General features: G+C 40.6%; 1 protein-coding gene and 1 non-coding gene across 5 annotated transcripts in view; one reads left to right on the forward strand and one right to left on the reverse strand.

Annotated features, from left to right (window-relative positions):
• TNPO3 (transportin 3) overlaps positions 1–17,205 on the reverse strand; it is a 111,246-nt gene that overhangs the window by 51,842 nt on the left and 42,199 nt on the right. For all 4 annotated transcript variants that reach the window (XM_059711751.1, XM_059711752.1, XM_059711753.1 and 1 more), the window contains 3 exons: positions 4,801–4,944; positions 1,302–1,477; positions 678–816 (listed from right to left, as the gene is read on the reverse strand). In XM_059711751.1, coding sequence (XP_059567734.1) covers positions 678–816; positions 1,302–1,477; positions 4,801–4,944 — 459 coding nt within the window. The remainder of the gene's footprint in view (positions 1–677; positions 817–1,301; positions 1,478–4,800; positions 4,945–17,205) is intronic.
• LOC132211651 (U6 spliceosomal RNA) lies at positions 15,149–15,255 on the forward strand. Its single transcript, XR_009447536.1, has one exon. It is a non-coding gene; the product is annotated as a U6 spliceosomal RNA (small nuclear RNA).

Here is a 17,205-nt window from a genome sequence, read left to right on the forward strand (position 1 = left end):
ACATTATCTTTCATATAATGGGTTGAGAATTAACAGGACTATTGTGACCTCCCTAAGAGGGACCCTATATCCTACTTTTCCCATCAAGGATCCAAAATAGAGCTATTTACTCAACTTGGGAGTTTTTTGTCACTTCTTACACTATTAAAAGAAAAAAAAACTACTTAAATGAAGTTGTTGGTTTTTTTTAATCTAGCAAACTTAAAAGAGGTAGGGTGTCTTACACCAAATTAGGAATGAAGGAGACTCTTTAGGTCCTTTTAATCCTTTTCTCATTCCCATCCATAATCTGGAGACAAACTTTGGATGTTAAGATTTTTGGAGGTGTGCTTAAGATTTGGTGGGTTTTTTTTTTTTAGCTGTAAAACTCTAAAGAATAACTACAGAGAAATGGGGGCTTAGTAGAAAGAGTAGGCTTTCTTTCTAACTGACTCATTGAGGTACATATACCAGTCAGCTCAGCTAACCAGGTAAAAAATAGAAAAGGATTTAAAAGAAGCCCAAATATAATTAATTAAAAAAAAAAATCCAATACAGAGGTAACCCCCACATCAGATCAATTAAAAATAAGACTATAATTTCCCATTAATATAAAGCTTGGTGGGAAACAACAGAATATAAATAATATGCAACATAAAACTTGGAGAATAATGGCTTTAGCATAGTATAAACACTACCTCATACTGAGGATGTCCTGCACAGATAAGAAGCAGTTCTAGAGTTCGCAGGTCCCCAAGACCTTGGCCTGGAGTACAAACAATTTTTTCAAGAAAAGTTTCACATAGTTCAGTAAAAATCCGACAGTAATTCAGAACTCTGTAGATGAAAGAGGAATGAGAACACCAAGTCAGAAATCTCGCTATTTTATGTACATATTCACCAACTGTTATTCAAATAAAGAAAAGGATCCTCAGCCCAAATGATTATTTGCTATGCTGTACTCCAATCTCCATAACATCCACTATTCTTACATCAAATACTTTTATACATATAAGCATATGACTCATAAGTCAGTTCAAATTCTCAAATACTAAACCTGAATAAAATTCCCATCAAATCACACTTGATTCTTCAAAGTTCATCCCTAATTTTTAGAGCCTTGCCCCTTTTAAGCATAAAAAATTACAACTTTCCATGATTACAACTTTTCCTTCTGCATCCAATTTGCCACTCCAGGTCAGATGAAAATAGAAGAGCATCTTTAGGATGCAGAGTGTGTATTTATAGTCACAAAGAATAGATAAATTATAAAAAAACACCAGACTGTGTGTGAACCCAGGGCTATTGTCTTAAATACTCACTTGTCTAAATCTTCACGTGCCACAGCCATATGATAGGCAGTCTCCAATGTCAGGACTCCTTGAAACAGTTGCATGGCTAATGGCAAGTTAGTCTCCACATTCTCAATGGCATAGAGAGCTGAGCACACACAGTCTGAAGCAGCTTCATGTAGGTTGGATGAGGTCTTATCCTGTTGCTGGGAAATAGCAGGAATAGGGCAGAAGTATGATCATTAAGCTATAATCAAATTAATATGTAAACAATTATAGCCTGTTTCTGAAAAATGTAATTGACATGGCTAAAGCCTGGTAGCCATGGCCTTCAATGAGACAATATCCATCAATTTTCTCAATGCTATTTTTGACAATTTCCCTATATGCCAAGCAAATCAGCCTTTCTGTACCTCAATCATGATCACCGGACTTCTAAAACCCATGTTTTCCATATCAGTCCCTCTGACTGGAATGCCATGTGTGTTTCCTGCCCTATTTTAGTCTCTGGAAATTTTTTCCATCCTTTTTCTGATATTCAAGTACTATCTAAAATAAAAGGATCCTGATGGAGAAACCAAGATGGCGGCATAGGTAAACACCTGAAATTGCTGCCTCACACAACCACTTCAAAACTACAACTAAAGACAAAACAGACATCACCCAGAACCACAGGAAGGCTGGGTGGAAATTCTAAAACTAGAAGGAAAGAGAAAAGCACACTGAGACTCAGGAGATGCAGAAGTAAAGTGCAGAGGTACGGAGGTGCGCGCACGGAAAGGGAGGACACAGTTGTCTTTTTCAATCGGGAGGGAGGCACAAGCTCCCGACGGCCCTGACTCCAGTTCCGGGCAAGTCTCTGGGGACCCAGACTCATACGAGGAGAAACTGGATTGTCTGGAAGCAGGCGGAACTCAAGGGCAGCTTTCTCAGAGGTGCTTGCAGCGATTACCCAGACACTGAGATGTGGGGCCTCTTAGGGCAGGACTGAGGACCAGCCATAGCTGTTTGCTCTGCCCTCTTGATTCCCTGAGACCCTGCCCCACCCAAGCCGCGAGCAGAGGCTTTTGCATATGAATGGGCTGGCCCTTTGAGATCTAAAATTACCTAACAAATTGCAGCTGGGTCAGAGAGAACCAGAACATCCAAAAGAAGGCTCAAGGCCCCACAGCAGCTTGCACTGCTTCACAGCTGGGCCTCATCTGGGCACCTCCAAACCCCAAACAAGGGAGAGGAATCTGCAGATCTCTCTGTAGCTCCTGCTGGGTAGCCTCAGGCAGAGGCTAAATTAGCACCTCCTTAGAGCTCCAAGAGCCAGTGTACCCAGTGGTCAGAGTAGGACCATCCAGAATACAACTCCTCAGGTCCATAAGGGACACACTCAGGGGGCAGACTCAGTGAGCACCAAAGCCCCACTGAAGCAAGTCTTGCCCCAGAAGGGTGTCTTCAGCACAAAAGTTCTCCCACTGTAGACACAGCTGATTCTCACAGCCAATTGGCCTGGAGGTCAATTCTTCCCAGTGATCCTACAACAATCAAGGCTTAACTACAACAAGGCTATGCACACAGCCCACAAAGGGGTGCACCAAGAGTGTCCACCTCAGGTAATTGGGGAGGCTGAGCCACTGGGCCATATAGGACACCTAGCACACAACACCACTCTATCAACACAGGGAAGCAGCCAAAATGCGGAGACAAAGAAAGAGATCACAAATGACAGAAATGGAGGAAAGCAAACTACTGGATATAGAGTTCAAAACCACGGTTATAAGGTTTTTCAAGAATTTTCTAGAAACCGCCAATAAATTTAGCGAGACCCTTGAGGATATGAAAAAGGACCAACTAGAAATTAAGCATACACTGACTGAAATGAAGAATAATATACAGACTCCCAACAGCAGACCAGAGGAGCGCAAGAATCAAGGCAAAGATTTGAAATGTGAAGAAGCAAAAAACACCCAACTGGAAAAGGAAAAAGAAAAAAGAATCCAAAAATATGAAGATAGTGTAAGGAATCTCTGGGACAACTTCAAGCGTATCAACATCCGAACTATAGGGGTGCCAGAAGAGAGAGAGCAAGATATTGAAAACCTCTTTGAAGAAATAATGACAGAAACTTCCCCTACCTGGTGAAAGAAATAGACTTACAAGTCCAGGAAGCGCGGAGAACCCCAAACAAAAGGAATCCAAAGAGGACCACACCAAGACACATCATAATTAAAATGCCAAGAGCAAAAGATAAAGAGAAACTCTTAAGAGCAGCAAGAGAAAAACAGTCAGTTACCTACAAAGGAGTACCCATACAATTGTCAGCTGATTTCTCAACAGAAACTATGCAGACCAGAAGGGAGTGGCAAGAAATATTCAAAGTGATGAATAGCAAGAACCTACAACCAAGATTATTTTATCCAGCAAACCTATCATTCAGAATTGAAGGTCAGGTAAAGAGCTTCACAGATAAGAAAAAGCTAAAGGAGTTCATCACCACCAAACCAGTATTATATGAAATGCTGAAAGGTATTCTTTAAGAAGAGGAAAAAGAAGAAAAAAGGTAAAGATAAAAATTATGAACAACAAATTACATATCTATCAACAAGTGAATCTAAAAATCAAGTGAATAAAAAATCTGATGAACAGAGCAAACTGGTGAATATAATAGAATCAGGGGCATAGAAAGGGAGTGGACTGACAATTCTTGGGGGGGAAAGGGGTGTGGGGGGTGGGGGAAGAGTCTGGACAAAAATCGTAAACTATGGATGAGGACAGTGGGGGGCGGGTAACAGCAGAGGGTGGGGTGGGAACTGGGTGGAGGGGAGTTATGGGGGGAAAAAAGAGGAACAACTGTAATAATCTGAACAATAAAGATTTATTTTTTAAAAAATGATAAAATAAAAGGATCCAACAAGTATCACAGACCCATACATAACATCAATATGATATTTCAGAATATCAAGGTTAAAGAGAGGTTCTTAAAACTTCTGGGGAAGAGAGAAGAAGGTAACATAGAAAGGAGCAAAAACCAGTTATCCAGATTGATCATGAGCAATGATGAAGCAAAAATCAGTTAACCAGCTTCATCATTAACAATGATGTTTGCCAGTATACAAGAGCCCTTGAAAATTTTGAAGGAAAAGAATTATTTAACTCGCCCAGCCAGGGTAGCTTAGTGGTGAGTATTAACCATGAAGCAAGAGGTCACCAGTTCAATTCCCAGTCAGGGCACATGCCTGGGTTTCAGGCATGATCCCTGGAAAGGGGTGTGCAGGAGGCAGCTGATTAACGTGTACCAGCACACAACCATTAAGCACAGAGCTTCCATACTAATATATCTTCATGGAAGAAAAGCATTGGGAAAAAGGAGACAAAGTCACTCCCATCTGCAAAGACCTATTCAATATTTGTGCTTGAGATATCGCTGTTTCTTTTTCTTCCAATCACTTTTCAGAAATATGAAAACACTTATGTCTCAGAAGGTTAGTTACTGTGGCTATGTGGCAGAAATACTTTCATAAACAAAGCCATTACTTACCAAAACCTCAAAAAGGAGTGCTAGTAACTTATTGTTAGCCATGAAGTTACTGTCCAAAACGCCTAGGTTAAACCAACTCCCCAAACAGCGAAAGACCTTCATAAGCATTTTCTCATCTGTTCCTGCTTTTTCTACACAGGTCATCTGAAAATAATAATAAGAAAAAACGTCAATCTTTATATTTAGGACAATCACCTCATAGATGTAATAATGGAAAGGATGAAAACAGTAAAAGCTAACAGAAGTGCTTTATAAGTACTTTGTTCTCAACACTATTAATTCATTTAATCCCCACTAAAACTCTACAGGTGTTATTATTATCTCACTTGGGAAGCTGAGATACAAAGAGATTATACACACGCCAAAAGATAGATATGTCTCAGAAATAACTGTTTCTTAGATCCCATTTCTGCATTAATGTAACCTTATCAGTAGAACTGTCTTTAAAGTAATACTCATCTATGGTTGATTTTATAAAACAGAAATAAGCTAATCATACTACTGTATATTCCCACATGAAAAGCTGATGTTTCAGCTTTAGAACTTAATATTCAAGTAAATATGCCATTCCACAGAAAGTGGCAGTACTATAAATGTGATAGTTTATAAAAGATTTTTAAAAAGTTAGGCTAAAACTCATTATTGTTTCACTTTGCAAACTGTTTTTGTGATGTATAATTTTCCAAAGTGAAGTGTAATTTAACTTTTTCTAGACAGAAAGTATTTAAATTACAACTGTGGAGTTATAGGAATTCTGATAATGATAGTAAGATGAAATAACCAAAACATAAAGTAGAAGGCCCTGTTTCAACAACTGACATGAATTTGTAGTAGAAAAACATATAACTTCATTTTGGCAATGTTTCTCATAAAATAAGGGCTTTCCCCATCATTTAAGGGTCCAGATGAAGTAGAAGTTGTAGAAAGAGGCAGCTGTAGAATTTGATCTTCTAAGTATACCATGAACCTTTATTGAACTTAATCATAATACTGTCAAACTGTCATGATCTCACTAAAGAATTTCTATTTGCTGTCAGTTAAAAATAAAATCCTCAGTACATTTTTTTTTAAATATATTTTATTGCTTTTTTTTTTTTTTACAGAGTGGAAGGGAGAGGGATAGAGAGCCAGAAACATCGATGAGAGAGAAACATCGACCAGCTGCCTCCTGCACACCCCCCACTGAGGATGTGCCCGCAACCAAGGTATATGCCCTTGACTGGAATCGAACCCGGGACCATTCAGTCCGCAGGCTGATGCTCTATCCACTGAGCCAAACCGGTCAGGGCCTTAGTACATTTTTATTCTTGCTACTGGACACACTGTCTGTTTTCTTTGTAAATGCAATACAATAAACAATTTAATAACCTAAAAAAAAAGTGTTGAAATATAACATTTACATCCCTAAGTGGTTTGGCTCAGTGGATAGAGCATAGGCGTGTGGACTGAAGAGTCCTGGGTTCGATTCTGGTCAAAGCATGTACCTTGGTTGCAGGTTCAATCCTTGCGCAAGAAGCAACCAACTGATGCGTCTCTCTCACATCGATGTTTCTCTCTCTCTGTCCCTCCCCCTCCCTTCCACTCTCTCTAAAAAATCAATGGAAAAATATCCTTGGGTGAGGATTAACAAACAATCAACACTAATAAAAGAGAAAAATGGTAATTGGTGTATGATGATACCCTTTTCATTGGCTAATCACGGCTATATGCAAATTAACTGCCAACTAAGATTGGCAGTTAACTGTCAACAAGATGGCGGTTAATTTGCATATGTAGGCACAATGCAGGGAGGCAAAAGGGAAAGCAGGAAGAAGCCCCCTGCCACTGACAGTGATCGGGAACCCAGGGGGGAGCTAAGAGCTGGGGGGCAGGGCAAAGGCGGCCCTGGGGCCGTCTTTGCCCTGCCCCCCAGCCATGATCGGAGAATCAGGTGCCTTTGCCGCCCTGGCCAGTGATAGCAGGAAGTAGGGGTGGAGCCAGCGATGGGAGCTGGACACGGTCGAAGCTGGCAGTCCCAGGAGCTAGGGGTCCCTTGCCTGGGCCTAAAGCGAAGCCCACGATCGCAGGGCTGCTGCAGCTGTGGGTCCCCGCTGCCCGGGCCAGACACCTCAGCCAGAGGCATCCTGCAGGGGCAGGGGCGGAGCCCGCGCAATCGCGGCGCCCCCCGCTGCCACTGCAGGTCCCCGCTGCCTGGGCCGGACGCCTAGGCCAGAGGCGTCAGGCCTGGGCAACGGGCCGATCCTGCGATTGGAGGGTGATGGGGGTCAACGCCTGAGGGCTCCCAGTATGTGAGAGGGGGCAGGCTGGGCTGAGGGACACTCCCCCCCCACACACACACCCAGTGCACGAATTTCGTGCACCGGGCCCCTAGTAATAATAATAATAATAATAATAATAATAATAACATTTACAGGCAATGGGTTAGAAACATCATAATTGCCATGAAGTTTGGGAGGCATGGGGGATATGGAATCCCATATGACCTAAATGCTGGCACTTTATACTTCTAGGTAGCCATGCTCCCCCTATGTCTGCAGTATCAGGCAATAATGATTCCATACTTATTAATCAGAAACTGTACTGAACTGAACTGAAGGAAGAAAAAAAGAAATGATTCAAGTAAATTCATGGCAACCACACACACACACACACACACACACTACTCTTTTTGAAGCTGTTTATGTAAATGCATTACACAGCTGCTTGGCCTTTATGCTTCCTAAATGACATCTCAATTTTACGAAAGTATAATGTTTATAAATAGAAGGACTTGATTGTACATTTTAACTACTGACTCAAAGTTGAGGGTACTATTTTGGAAAAATCCTACATCTAAAGCTAGTTGCTTTGGAGAAGAAATTCTGCTATTTAAATCAAGCACACATCATAAAGCTTTGGAACTGAGTTACTACCTTCAGTTCCTCTTAGAGAACTATATTATTAAAACGCCACCTCTTAGAGTTAGGCCTCAAAGTTGAAAATAAATACCAAAAGAGCTCATCAGTAAAAATATAGCAGAAGCAAAGAAGAACTGATCTTAGATTAACAAAATGTAGAATAAATGAAGGGAGAAAAATATATTGGAGGCCAGGCTCAGTTAAGCTATAAAAGTAAGAAGAATATTAAAAACTTTTAAAAGTTCAATACAGTATTTAAAAATGGGTCCATTTGATGAGTTCAGACCACACTGGAGCTCCACCTTACCACCTTCATGAAAGACACACTGAAGGGGCGGACTCATCAGGCACCAGAGCCCCAATAAAGCAAGTCCTGCTCCATGGGATTGGGCCCTGAACACCAGCTCCTTGGCTGTAGTCAGGGCCAGTACTTGGCAGCCAGTTGGCCTGGGGGTAAATCCCTCCCACTGGCGTGACAAAAGTAATCAAGGCTCAACTACAATAGGAGGATGCACACAGTCCACACAGGAGCACACCTGGATTGCCCAGCTTGAGTGGCTGGAGAGGTTGTGCCATCTACCACATAAGGCCACTTTACCAAGACTGGGAGACGTAGCAGCTCTACCTAATACAGAGAAACAAACATAAGGAGGCATCCAAAGTGAGGAGACAAAGAAACATATCACAAAAGAAAGAATAGAACAAAAGAACTAAATAAAACGGAGACAAGCAATTTATCAAATGCAGACTTCAAAACACTAGTTATAAGGAGTCTCAATGAACTTAGGGGAAGAGTAGATGAACTTTGTGAGAATTTCAACAAAGAGATAGGTAACATGAAAATGGAGATAAAAAACATTTTTTAAAAGTCAGAAATGAAAAATACAATAACTGAAATGAAGAATACACTATAAGGCCCGGCCGATGTGGCTCAGTAGCTGAGCACTGACCCGTGAACCAGGAGGTCAAGGTTTGATTCCCGGTAAGGGCACATGCCCGGGGTTGCAGGCACGATCCCTGACTGGAAATTGAAACATGACCTCCTGGTTCTTAGGTTGAAAGTTCAACCACTGAGCCATGCTGGTTGGGCTATCAACAATTACTTGAAATGCAAATCAATTAAATCAAGAGACACATGGTAACTGAATGTGTAACAAAACAAGACTCTTAGTATGCTATTTATAAGAGACTCAATTCAGATTGAAAGTAAAAAGATAGAAAAATATACTTCATTAAAATGGAAACAACAAAAAAACTGGGTAGCAATACTTATACCACACAAAATAGACTTTAAAACAAAGGCTATAACAAGAGACAATGGCCCTAGCCAGTTTGGCTCAGTGTATAGTGTTGGCCTGTGGGACTGAAAAGTCCTGGGTTTGATTCCAGGCAAGGGCACATGCCTGGGTTGTGGGCTCAATCCCCAGTAGGGGGCGTGCAGGAGGTAGCCAATCACTGATTCTCTCTCATCACTGATGTTTCTATCTCTCTCTCCTTCTCTGAAATCAATAAAAACAGACTTTTAAAAAAAAACCACCTTCATAGCTTACTAAAAAAAAAAAAGACAATGAAGGACCCAGCAATTCCACTTCTGGGTATTTATCTGAACAAACCCAAAACACTAAATAAGAAAGACATGCATCCACCATATGTTCATTGCAGTATTATTTATGATAGCCAAGATATGGAAGAAATCTAAGTGTCCCTCAACAGATAAATGGATAAAGAGGTGATGCATATATACAACAAAATATGACTCAGCCATAAAAAAAAAAAGCAATCTTGCCATCTACAAGAACATGGATGGACCTAGAGGGCATTTTGCTGAGTGAAATAAGTCAGAGAAAAACAAATGCCATATGATTCCACTTATATGTGAAATCTAAAAAACAAATAAATAAGCAGACCAGAAATAGACTCATAGATACAGAGAACATTTCGATAATGCTAGATGGGAGGGGGCTTGGGTAAAGGAATTAAGTTGTGAAAAAGGTAAAGGAATTAAGATGTACAAACTGGGCCCTGGCTGCTTTGGCTCAGTGGATAGAGCGTCGGCCTGTGGACCAAAGGGTCCCAGATTCGATTCCAGTCAAAGGCACACGTACCTCCTTTGTAGGCTCCTCCCCAGCCTGGGCGCTGGTTGGGGCGCATGTAGGAGGCAACCAATCGATGTGTTTCTCTCATACCGATGTTTCTCTGTCTTTCCCTCTCTTTTCCACTCTCCCTAAAAATCAATGGGAAAATATCCTTGGGTGAGGATTAACAACAACAAAAAAAGATGTACAAGTTGGTAGTTACGGAATAGTCATGGAGATGTAAAGTACAGCATAAGTAGTGTAGTCAATAATATTGTAATAACTATGTATGATGTCAGATGGGTACTAGATTTATCAAGGTGATCACTTTGAAAGTTATATAAATTTCTAATCACTGGGTTGTACACCTGAAACTAATATAATTTTGTATATATTAACTGCAATTAAAAAATAAAAAATTATTTTAGAAGAAGAATGGGTCCATTTGAGTAGACTGAAAAAGTAAAATACTAGTAGGGAAATGAAATGGCATGGAACCATTAAAGAGAATTTGAGGGAAACTGAATGAAAAGGTTTTAAGAGGCCTTTGGTACCTGGTACTATAGCCAAATATCTGTTTTTTTGGGCAATTTTGTACTAATTTCATCCTCTGGATTCTGTAACATGATAAGCTACATGACAGAATTATAGACCTTACTAGGTATTACTGGGATATATTTTTCAGATTCCATTACAACAAATCAATCTAGCACCTGTGCCAATTATGAGAAAGTACTATCTAAGTAAAACACTTTCTCATATTTGGCACAGGTGATAGATTGATTTGTTGTGCCTTGAGAGCCCAAGTGGCTGCTGCACTTGACCATTTGTGGCAATAATGATGGCTATAAGCACAGCAGTGTTGACTAGATTCTCTTTTGACTTCACTTGAGCACTTAGAAAAAGAAAATGACAAGCTTAAGTCTATTAAGCTCAAGTTACAGTCTGAGAACCAGTTTCTATGACATCTCTAAAGGAAGCTATTTAGTTACAGGCTGGTATTGCTGAAACTCATACACAAAATTTAATTTTGTGGCGAATTACAAACAACAGTTGAATTTACAATTCCACCAAGTTTCCCATGTGAAAGTTAGGAAAATGGTTGATAAAGAATGGGATTCAGAAGCGTGGAACATAGATATCTGGTTGGACCCAAATGAAACTGATCATCTTGAAACCCCAGGTCACTCTGATTCTCATCTTACCAGTGGAAGAAGCCTGCCCTCACATGTCTTCCTCAGACTGAAAGCCCTGCAATAACAGATATGACAGGGGATGCCCATTCTCTTAAAGATCTACCACAACCATCCCCTGTGTCACCCATAACTAGAGCCATATCTCAGCATGTTCCAGGGGGGCAGGTACACACAGGAAGAAATAACTTACATATCAAGAGAATTCTAAAACTTTGCTAATATGTACCTGAAGAAACCCAAAGAACATATGTGGGAGTGAGCTGGAAGCTGGAATATAACACTAGAGATTCTAGATTTAATAAGTATATGGAGTGTCTGGGAAACACAAATAGGACAATCATAGTGCAAATATCTAAGATTTGGGGGCAACTCTATGCCCTCTTCTGCGGGTAACTATTTTCCCTTTAAGAAGCAATGAGCCTTGGTAGAGATTGAACATTTAATGATGGGACATCATGTGATCATGTAGCCTGAGCAGAGTACTGTCTGAACTATCTAGCCGTAAGGTTGGGCATGAGTAGCAGCAACCTGTCATCAAATGGAAATGGTATATAAGAGACTAAGTTCAGAAAGATCTGGAAGGTACAAGCTGCATGAGCAGGCAGCTCAGATTCCCTCGAACACCAGCTTTTCTTGCATTGGTTCATTCCCCTCAACCCATGCCTATGGCTTTCTGGAGTGTTCCTCACGACCAGATACCTAAAGAAGAAAACTCAAACCTGGATTATAAATGGGTCTGTACAATATGCTTAAACCACTGAAGATGGGCAGCTGCAGCATTACAGGCCCACTCAGGGGCCTTAGAGAAGGACAGTGGCTGCAAGAAACCCTCCTAGTGGACAGAACTTCAAGAAGTGTATTTGGTTGTTCACCATGTCTGGATTGAGAGACTACTAGACATATGAATCTACACTTATTCATGAACAGTTATCAATGGGTTGAATGAATAATCAGGGATTTGGAAGAAACAGGATTAAAAGTTCAGTGACAAGGAAGTCTGAGGCCAAGGTATATGAATGGAATATGAATGGGCAGACTGTGGAAGTATTTCTGTTCTAGGTGAACACCTACCAAGGGTATCCACTAGAAAGGATTCTCTCAATGACAGACAAACAAAATGATGTCAGCCTCTTTCCCCAGTCACCCAGTAGTTGCTCAGTGGGCTCACAAAATGGCCACAGTATTGGGGATGAAGGCTACACATGGGATTAACATAGATTTCCAGTTACCAAGGCTTAACTAGTTAACACTACTGATGCGTGTCAAATCTGCCAACAGTGAAGACCAACAGTGAGTTCCTAATCTGGCACCATTCCCTGTGGAAACTAGGTTGACTGATTACACTGGACTTCTATTATGGAGGAAGCAGACCTTTGTGTTCACAGGAAGAGATGCATATTCTGTATATGAATTTACCTTCCCTGCTTGCAATGCTTCTATCAGCACTATCATTCATGGACTAACACAGTGATGGCAAACCTACGACACGCGTGTCAGAGGTGACACGCGAACACATTTTTGGGGTTAATTTTTCTTTGTTAAATGGCATTTAAATATATAAAATAAATATCAAAAATATAAGTCTTTGTTTTACTATGGTTGCAAATATCAAAAAATTTCTATATGTGACACAGCACCAGAGTTAAGTTAGGGTTTTTCAAAATGCTGACACAACGATCTCAAAAGGTTCGCCATCACTGGACTAAGAGAATGCCATAGCCAAGTATCATGGCATCATATCTAATCAAGGACCTCATATCAGAATAAAGATAGTACAGTAATGGGCAACTCTGGAAGATAAACTACCACCTGAACAATTTGGGCTCCTTATACAACCAAACCAAAAAGAAAAAAGGGGTTAAACTATAGGCTGAAGTGACTGATCCTAGTTAACACACCATGGACGGATCATAAGAATTCTCGCTTCATATTACACAGTGTTTTACAAAGTATCATACTGTAAAAAGATATTAGCTTGTAAGAACATGTAATAGCTTCAAAATGCAATGGGTATTTAATTTTAAAGCATGCCTTTAACATTTATGTAAAATGTTTTTTGTACTTGTTCAATAGAAACTTATCTGACCACTAGGTAAAGCTAGCAATAAAACTACTGGTCTGCAATGTGTTAACAAGGAATAATTGGGTTCCTTCTATACAATGGAACCATGGAGTTCTCGACCTGGAACCCAGAGGATTCTCTAGGAACTCTCTTACTCAAAAGTAAATGTTAATGGAAAACTACACGAGCAACCGCCAAGAAAAGGCAGGATGATTGAGGGCTCACTCTTTGGGAATGAAGGTTTGAGTCACTTCACAGAGTAAAGAAACCCAACTAGCTGGGTTGTTGTCTTTAGTTCATTCAGGCTGCTATAACAGAATACCAAAGAATGGGTGGCTTATAAACAACAGAACTTTATTTCTCACAGATCTAGAGACTGGAAATTTCAAGATAAAGATTCAGATCTGTTGTCTGGTGAGGACCTGCTTCCTGGTTTATAAACAACTAGAGGCCTAGTGCACTACATTCGTGCACTGGGGGGTGGGGGGGGGTGCGCGGCGGGGGAAACCCTCAGCCTGGCCAGCACCCTCTCACTCCCCTAAGCCGACAGGTGGACATCCCCTGAGGGGTCCTTAGTGCTGCCACAGAGGAGAGGTGGGAGAGGCTTTCGCCAGCTGTGAGCCTGGCTTCTGGCTGAGCGGTCTGCCCCCTGGTGGTCAGTGCGTGTCATAGTGATGGGTTGTTCCACCATTTGGTCGATTTGCATATTAGGCTTTTATTATATAAGATTGTCTGGTGTGTGTTCATAAGGCATAAGGAGGAAGTGAGCTTTCTGGGGTCTCTAATCCCATTCATGAGGGCTTTTCCTTCATGACCTAATCACCTCCCAAAGGCCTCACATCCAAATACCATCACAGTAGGGATTGGTTTTCAACATATGAATTGGGGGGGGGGGGGGGGGCGCACACACAAATATCCAGTCTATAGCGGCATGGATGAGATAAAATTAGCTGTGAAATAAGAAAGCCATACATATTAATTACAGCCTTGTGACCAATATATAAATGAGGACTATAGCAAGATTGCATATTTTCTATTTGCTTGTTATACCATTGTATAGGAATTTAAATGTATATAGACGAATGCATATGGAAGATTAATTAGTCAGATGAGAAGACAGATGCTGGTTATAGATTTAGTGCTACTCAGCACCAAATTCACCCTTTTAGACTACTTTGTACAAATGGATCTGCGCCCTTTCAATATTTCTTTTCCTGTGCTAGCTAGCAGTAACTTTTTGTTAGGACACTGGAGAGAAACTGCAAAAGGAAAGGGGTTCAGCTTCCTAGTCTGGTGTGATTACTTGGTAGCCTTCTGCAGAATGTGCAGCTCCTCCTGTCCCAGGCTCCGAGCTACTCTGGTGCCTGGCTATTGCAGTGTACTGGCCAGAAGTTTTCTTATTTCTCCCACCCCCACCCTCTCAATGGTTTTATAGCAAAGTACTTTAGGCTCCTAAGAAAACTCCTCAGTGAATGTAGTTGATGGGTTCTTGTAACTACAGTGGAACAATGTATGACAAAAAACCCCAACAATTTACCATTGGCTAATTGATATAAACAAAAGTTAAGTTCCTAGTGCACCTCAACAATTTTATAGTAAAATGACGTTGAACAAAACAACATTATTCAAGGACCTGCAACATAACTTATCCAGCACTAGATTCAGTGCACTCATTTTCCCCAGTGTCTGCAGTGCACAGTGCCAGCAGCTTCACCTGCTATTCCTACACCCAGCTGATTTTGTGGCAGAGTGTCTCTGGTGAGACACCTTCCCTGGACAACTTTTTTGGGCTTCTTGGAAAGCAGATCTCCAGCAAGTTCAAGAGGACAGATTTTCGGCAACATACAGCACAATGACTTCTCTACCATGGCTATGCCCTCTTCAACAGGGTCTGGATCTCAGCCCTGAAAGGGGGATGAACTCTTCCTTTCTTAGAAACTCTCATATCTCAGTCTTGGGGTTAATGACTGCTCCTTGTAAGTCCCCCCCCCCCCTTTATTTGTTTTACTGTAACTGTTTATGTTTTTTAGAACTCTCCTTACTTCTTACTAGACAATCCCTCATTACTAAAACCTCTTGTTAGAAAGAATCATTCTTTACATTAAATATTCTCACCTAGTGCTTGCTTCGGCAGCACATATACTAAAATTGGAACAATACAGAGAAGATTAGCATGGCCCCTGCGCAAGGATGACACGCAAATTCGTGAAGTGTTCCATATTTTTTCTGCACTTATAGAAAATCTAGACTTTTGCCTGAGTTGTTTAATAATAAAATATTACATTTTTTTCCCAAGGGGGGGAAAAAGAATTCTCACCTATCACTATGTACTTTCTTTCTCCTGATTGGACTGGGGCTGATACTAAAAGAAACCAACAATTCTAGAACTGGCACAAGGAGTTAACAAGATAAATATGTTCAACTTTTTTTAAAATTCTCACCCAACGATATTTTTCCATTGATTTTAGAGAGAGTGGAAGAGAGAGGGAAAGACAGCGAGAAATATCGATGTGAGAGAAACACATGGATTGGTTGCTTCCTGTACAAGCCCCAACCAGATACATGCCCTTGACCAGAATCGAACAAGGGACCCTTTGGCCCGCAGACCGACACTCTATCCACTGAGGCAAACCGGCTAGGGCTGTCCATCTTTTTATATTAGCACAAAAAAGTGCTCAGGTAGCCAAAGTTATGACATTTTAAGCATCAAAAGAATGATTTTAGTGGAAACCCTGAATCAATGAAAACCCGTGAGTCCATAATACTCCATAAAAAGATAGCCAGAAAAAATAAAACAGTAACATTTGAGGCAGCTTTAAAACAAATCCTGATTTTAAAAACAAGAAATTAAAAAAGAATTAAGACATCTTGACTTTCTAATAGAAACTCAGGAGATTGCCAACTAATATGTAGTAGAATTAATTATCCTATCTAATAATAGACAAACATGGTAATTGACCGTACCTTCGCTACACATCCCAATGGCTAATCAGCAAGATATGAAAATTAATTGCCAACAAAGATGGCGGCGTGAAGCGGCGGAGCGAAGACTGAAGGCGGCTCCAGTCGGAGCAAAGGCCTGGGTCCCGGGTGCCAGAGGAAAACCGGTGCCAGCAGCCAGGGAAAGGGAAGGCCTATTGCACAAATCTTTTCGTGCAACAGGCCTCTAGTACAATTAATAAAATACTATTTGGCAAGCCACAATGAAAGTGGCAACAATTATAAACTAGAGTTTGAAACATTAGGCAAAAAGTTGACATGGAATAGACACTTGTAAAATGATAAACTACCATCACACAAATTGCATTGTATTACAAGGGGAAGACAAAGTTTATAACAGAGAAATCAGACTGTCATCATCTTAATCCAGTCAATCCTAGCATCAGAAATGAAAGGCCAACCAAAAAGTATTTATATTCTGATAAGATGTATATGAAGTAGCTGTGATGTATTCTAGCCAAAAATATTTAACCTTTAAATTAACCATCAAGCCTTTCGTCTTTCTCAACCGGGGTTCTGGGAAAGAATAAAGTCCTGCAGAAAATGATTTTTAGTAACTATTTCCTCAATTATCCCAAGGATGGTATATAATAGCTGGTACTATTATTAATGCATTGGAAAAAGTTCATTACATACAATGGATGCATTAATATCATTAAGGCTTAATTCTCTTGAGGAATCCCTATGAAGTCTGGCTTTGGATATAACTTCTAAATAGAGGACTTACAGAGAACAGAAAAACAAACTAAATGAAACAAAGACAAAACAATCAGAAAATTCAGAAGGTAAGGTATTTTATAAAACAACTGATCCAATCTCTTCAACAAATCAGTGTCATTTTGAAAAAGGGGAAGAGAGACTATGATTAAGAATCATAATAACCATCTGGCCATTGTGGCTCAATGGTTGAGTGTCCACCCATGAACCAGGAGGTCATGGCTAATTCCCGGTCAGGGCACATGCCCATGTTGCAGGCTTGATCCCCACTGCAGGAGGCAGCCAGTCAATGATTCTGTCTCATCATTGATGTTTCTATCTCTCTTTTTCTCTGAAATCAATAAAAAATATATTTTTAAAAAGAATCATAATAGCCCTAGCCAGTTTGGCTCTGCTCAGTGCATAGAATGTCGCCAAAGGGTCCCTGGTTTGATTCCAGTCAAGGGCATGTACCGTGG

The sequence above is a fragment of the Myotis daubentonii genome, chromosome 10 (assembly GCF_963259705.1).
Source record: "Myotis daubentonii chromosome 10, mMyoDau2.1, whole genome shotgun sequence".
Lineage (NCBI taxonomy): Eukaryota > Metazoa > Chordata > Mammalia > Chiroptera > Vespertilionidae > Myotis > Myotis daubentonii.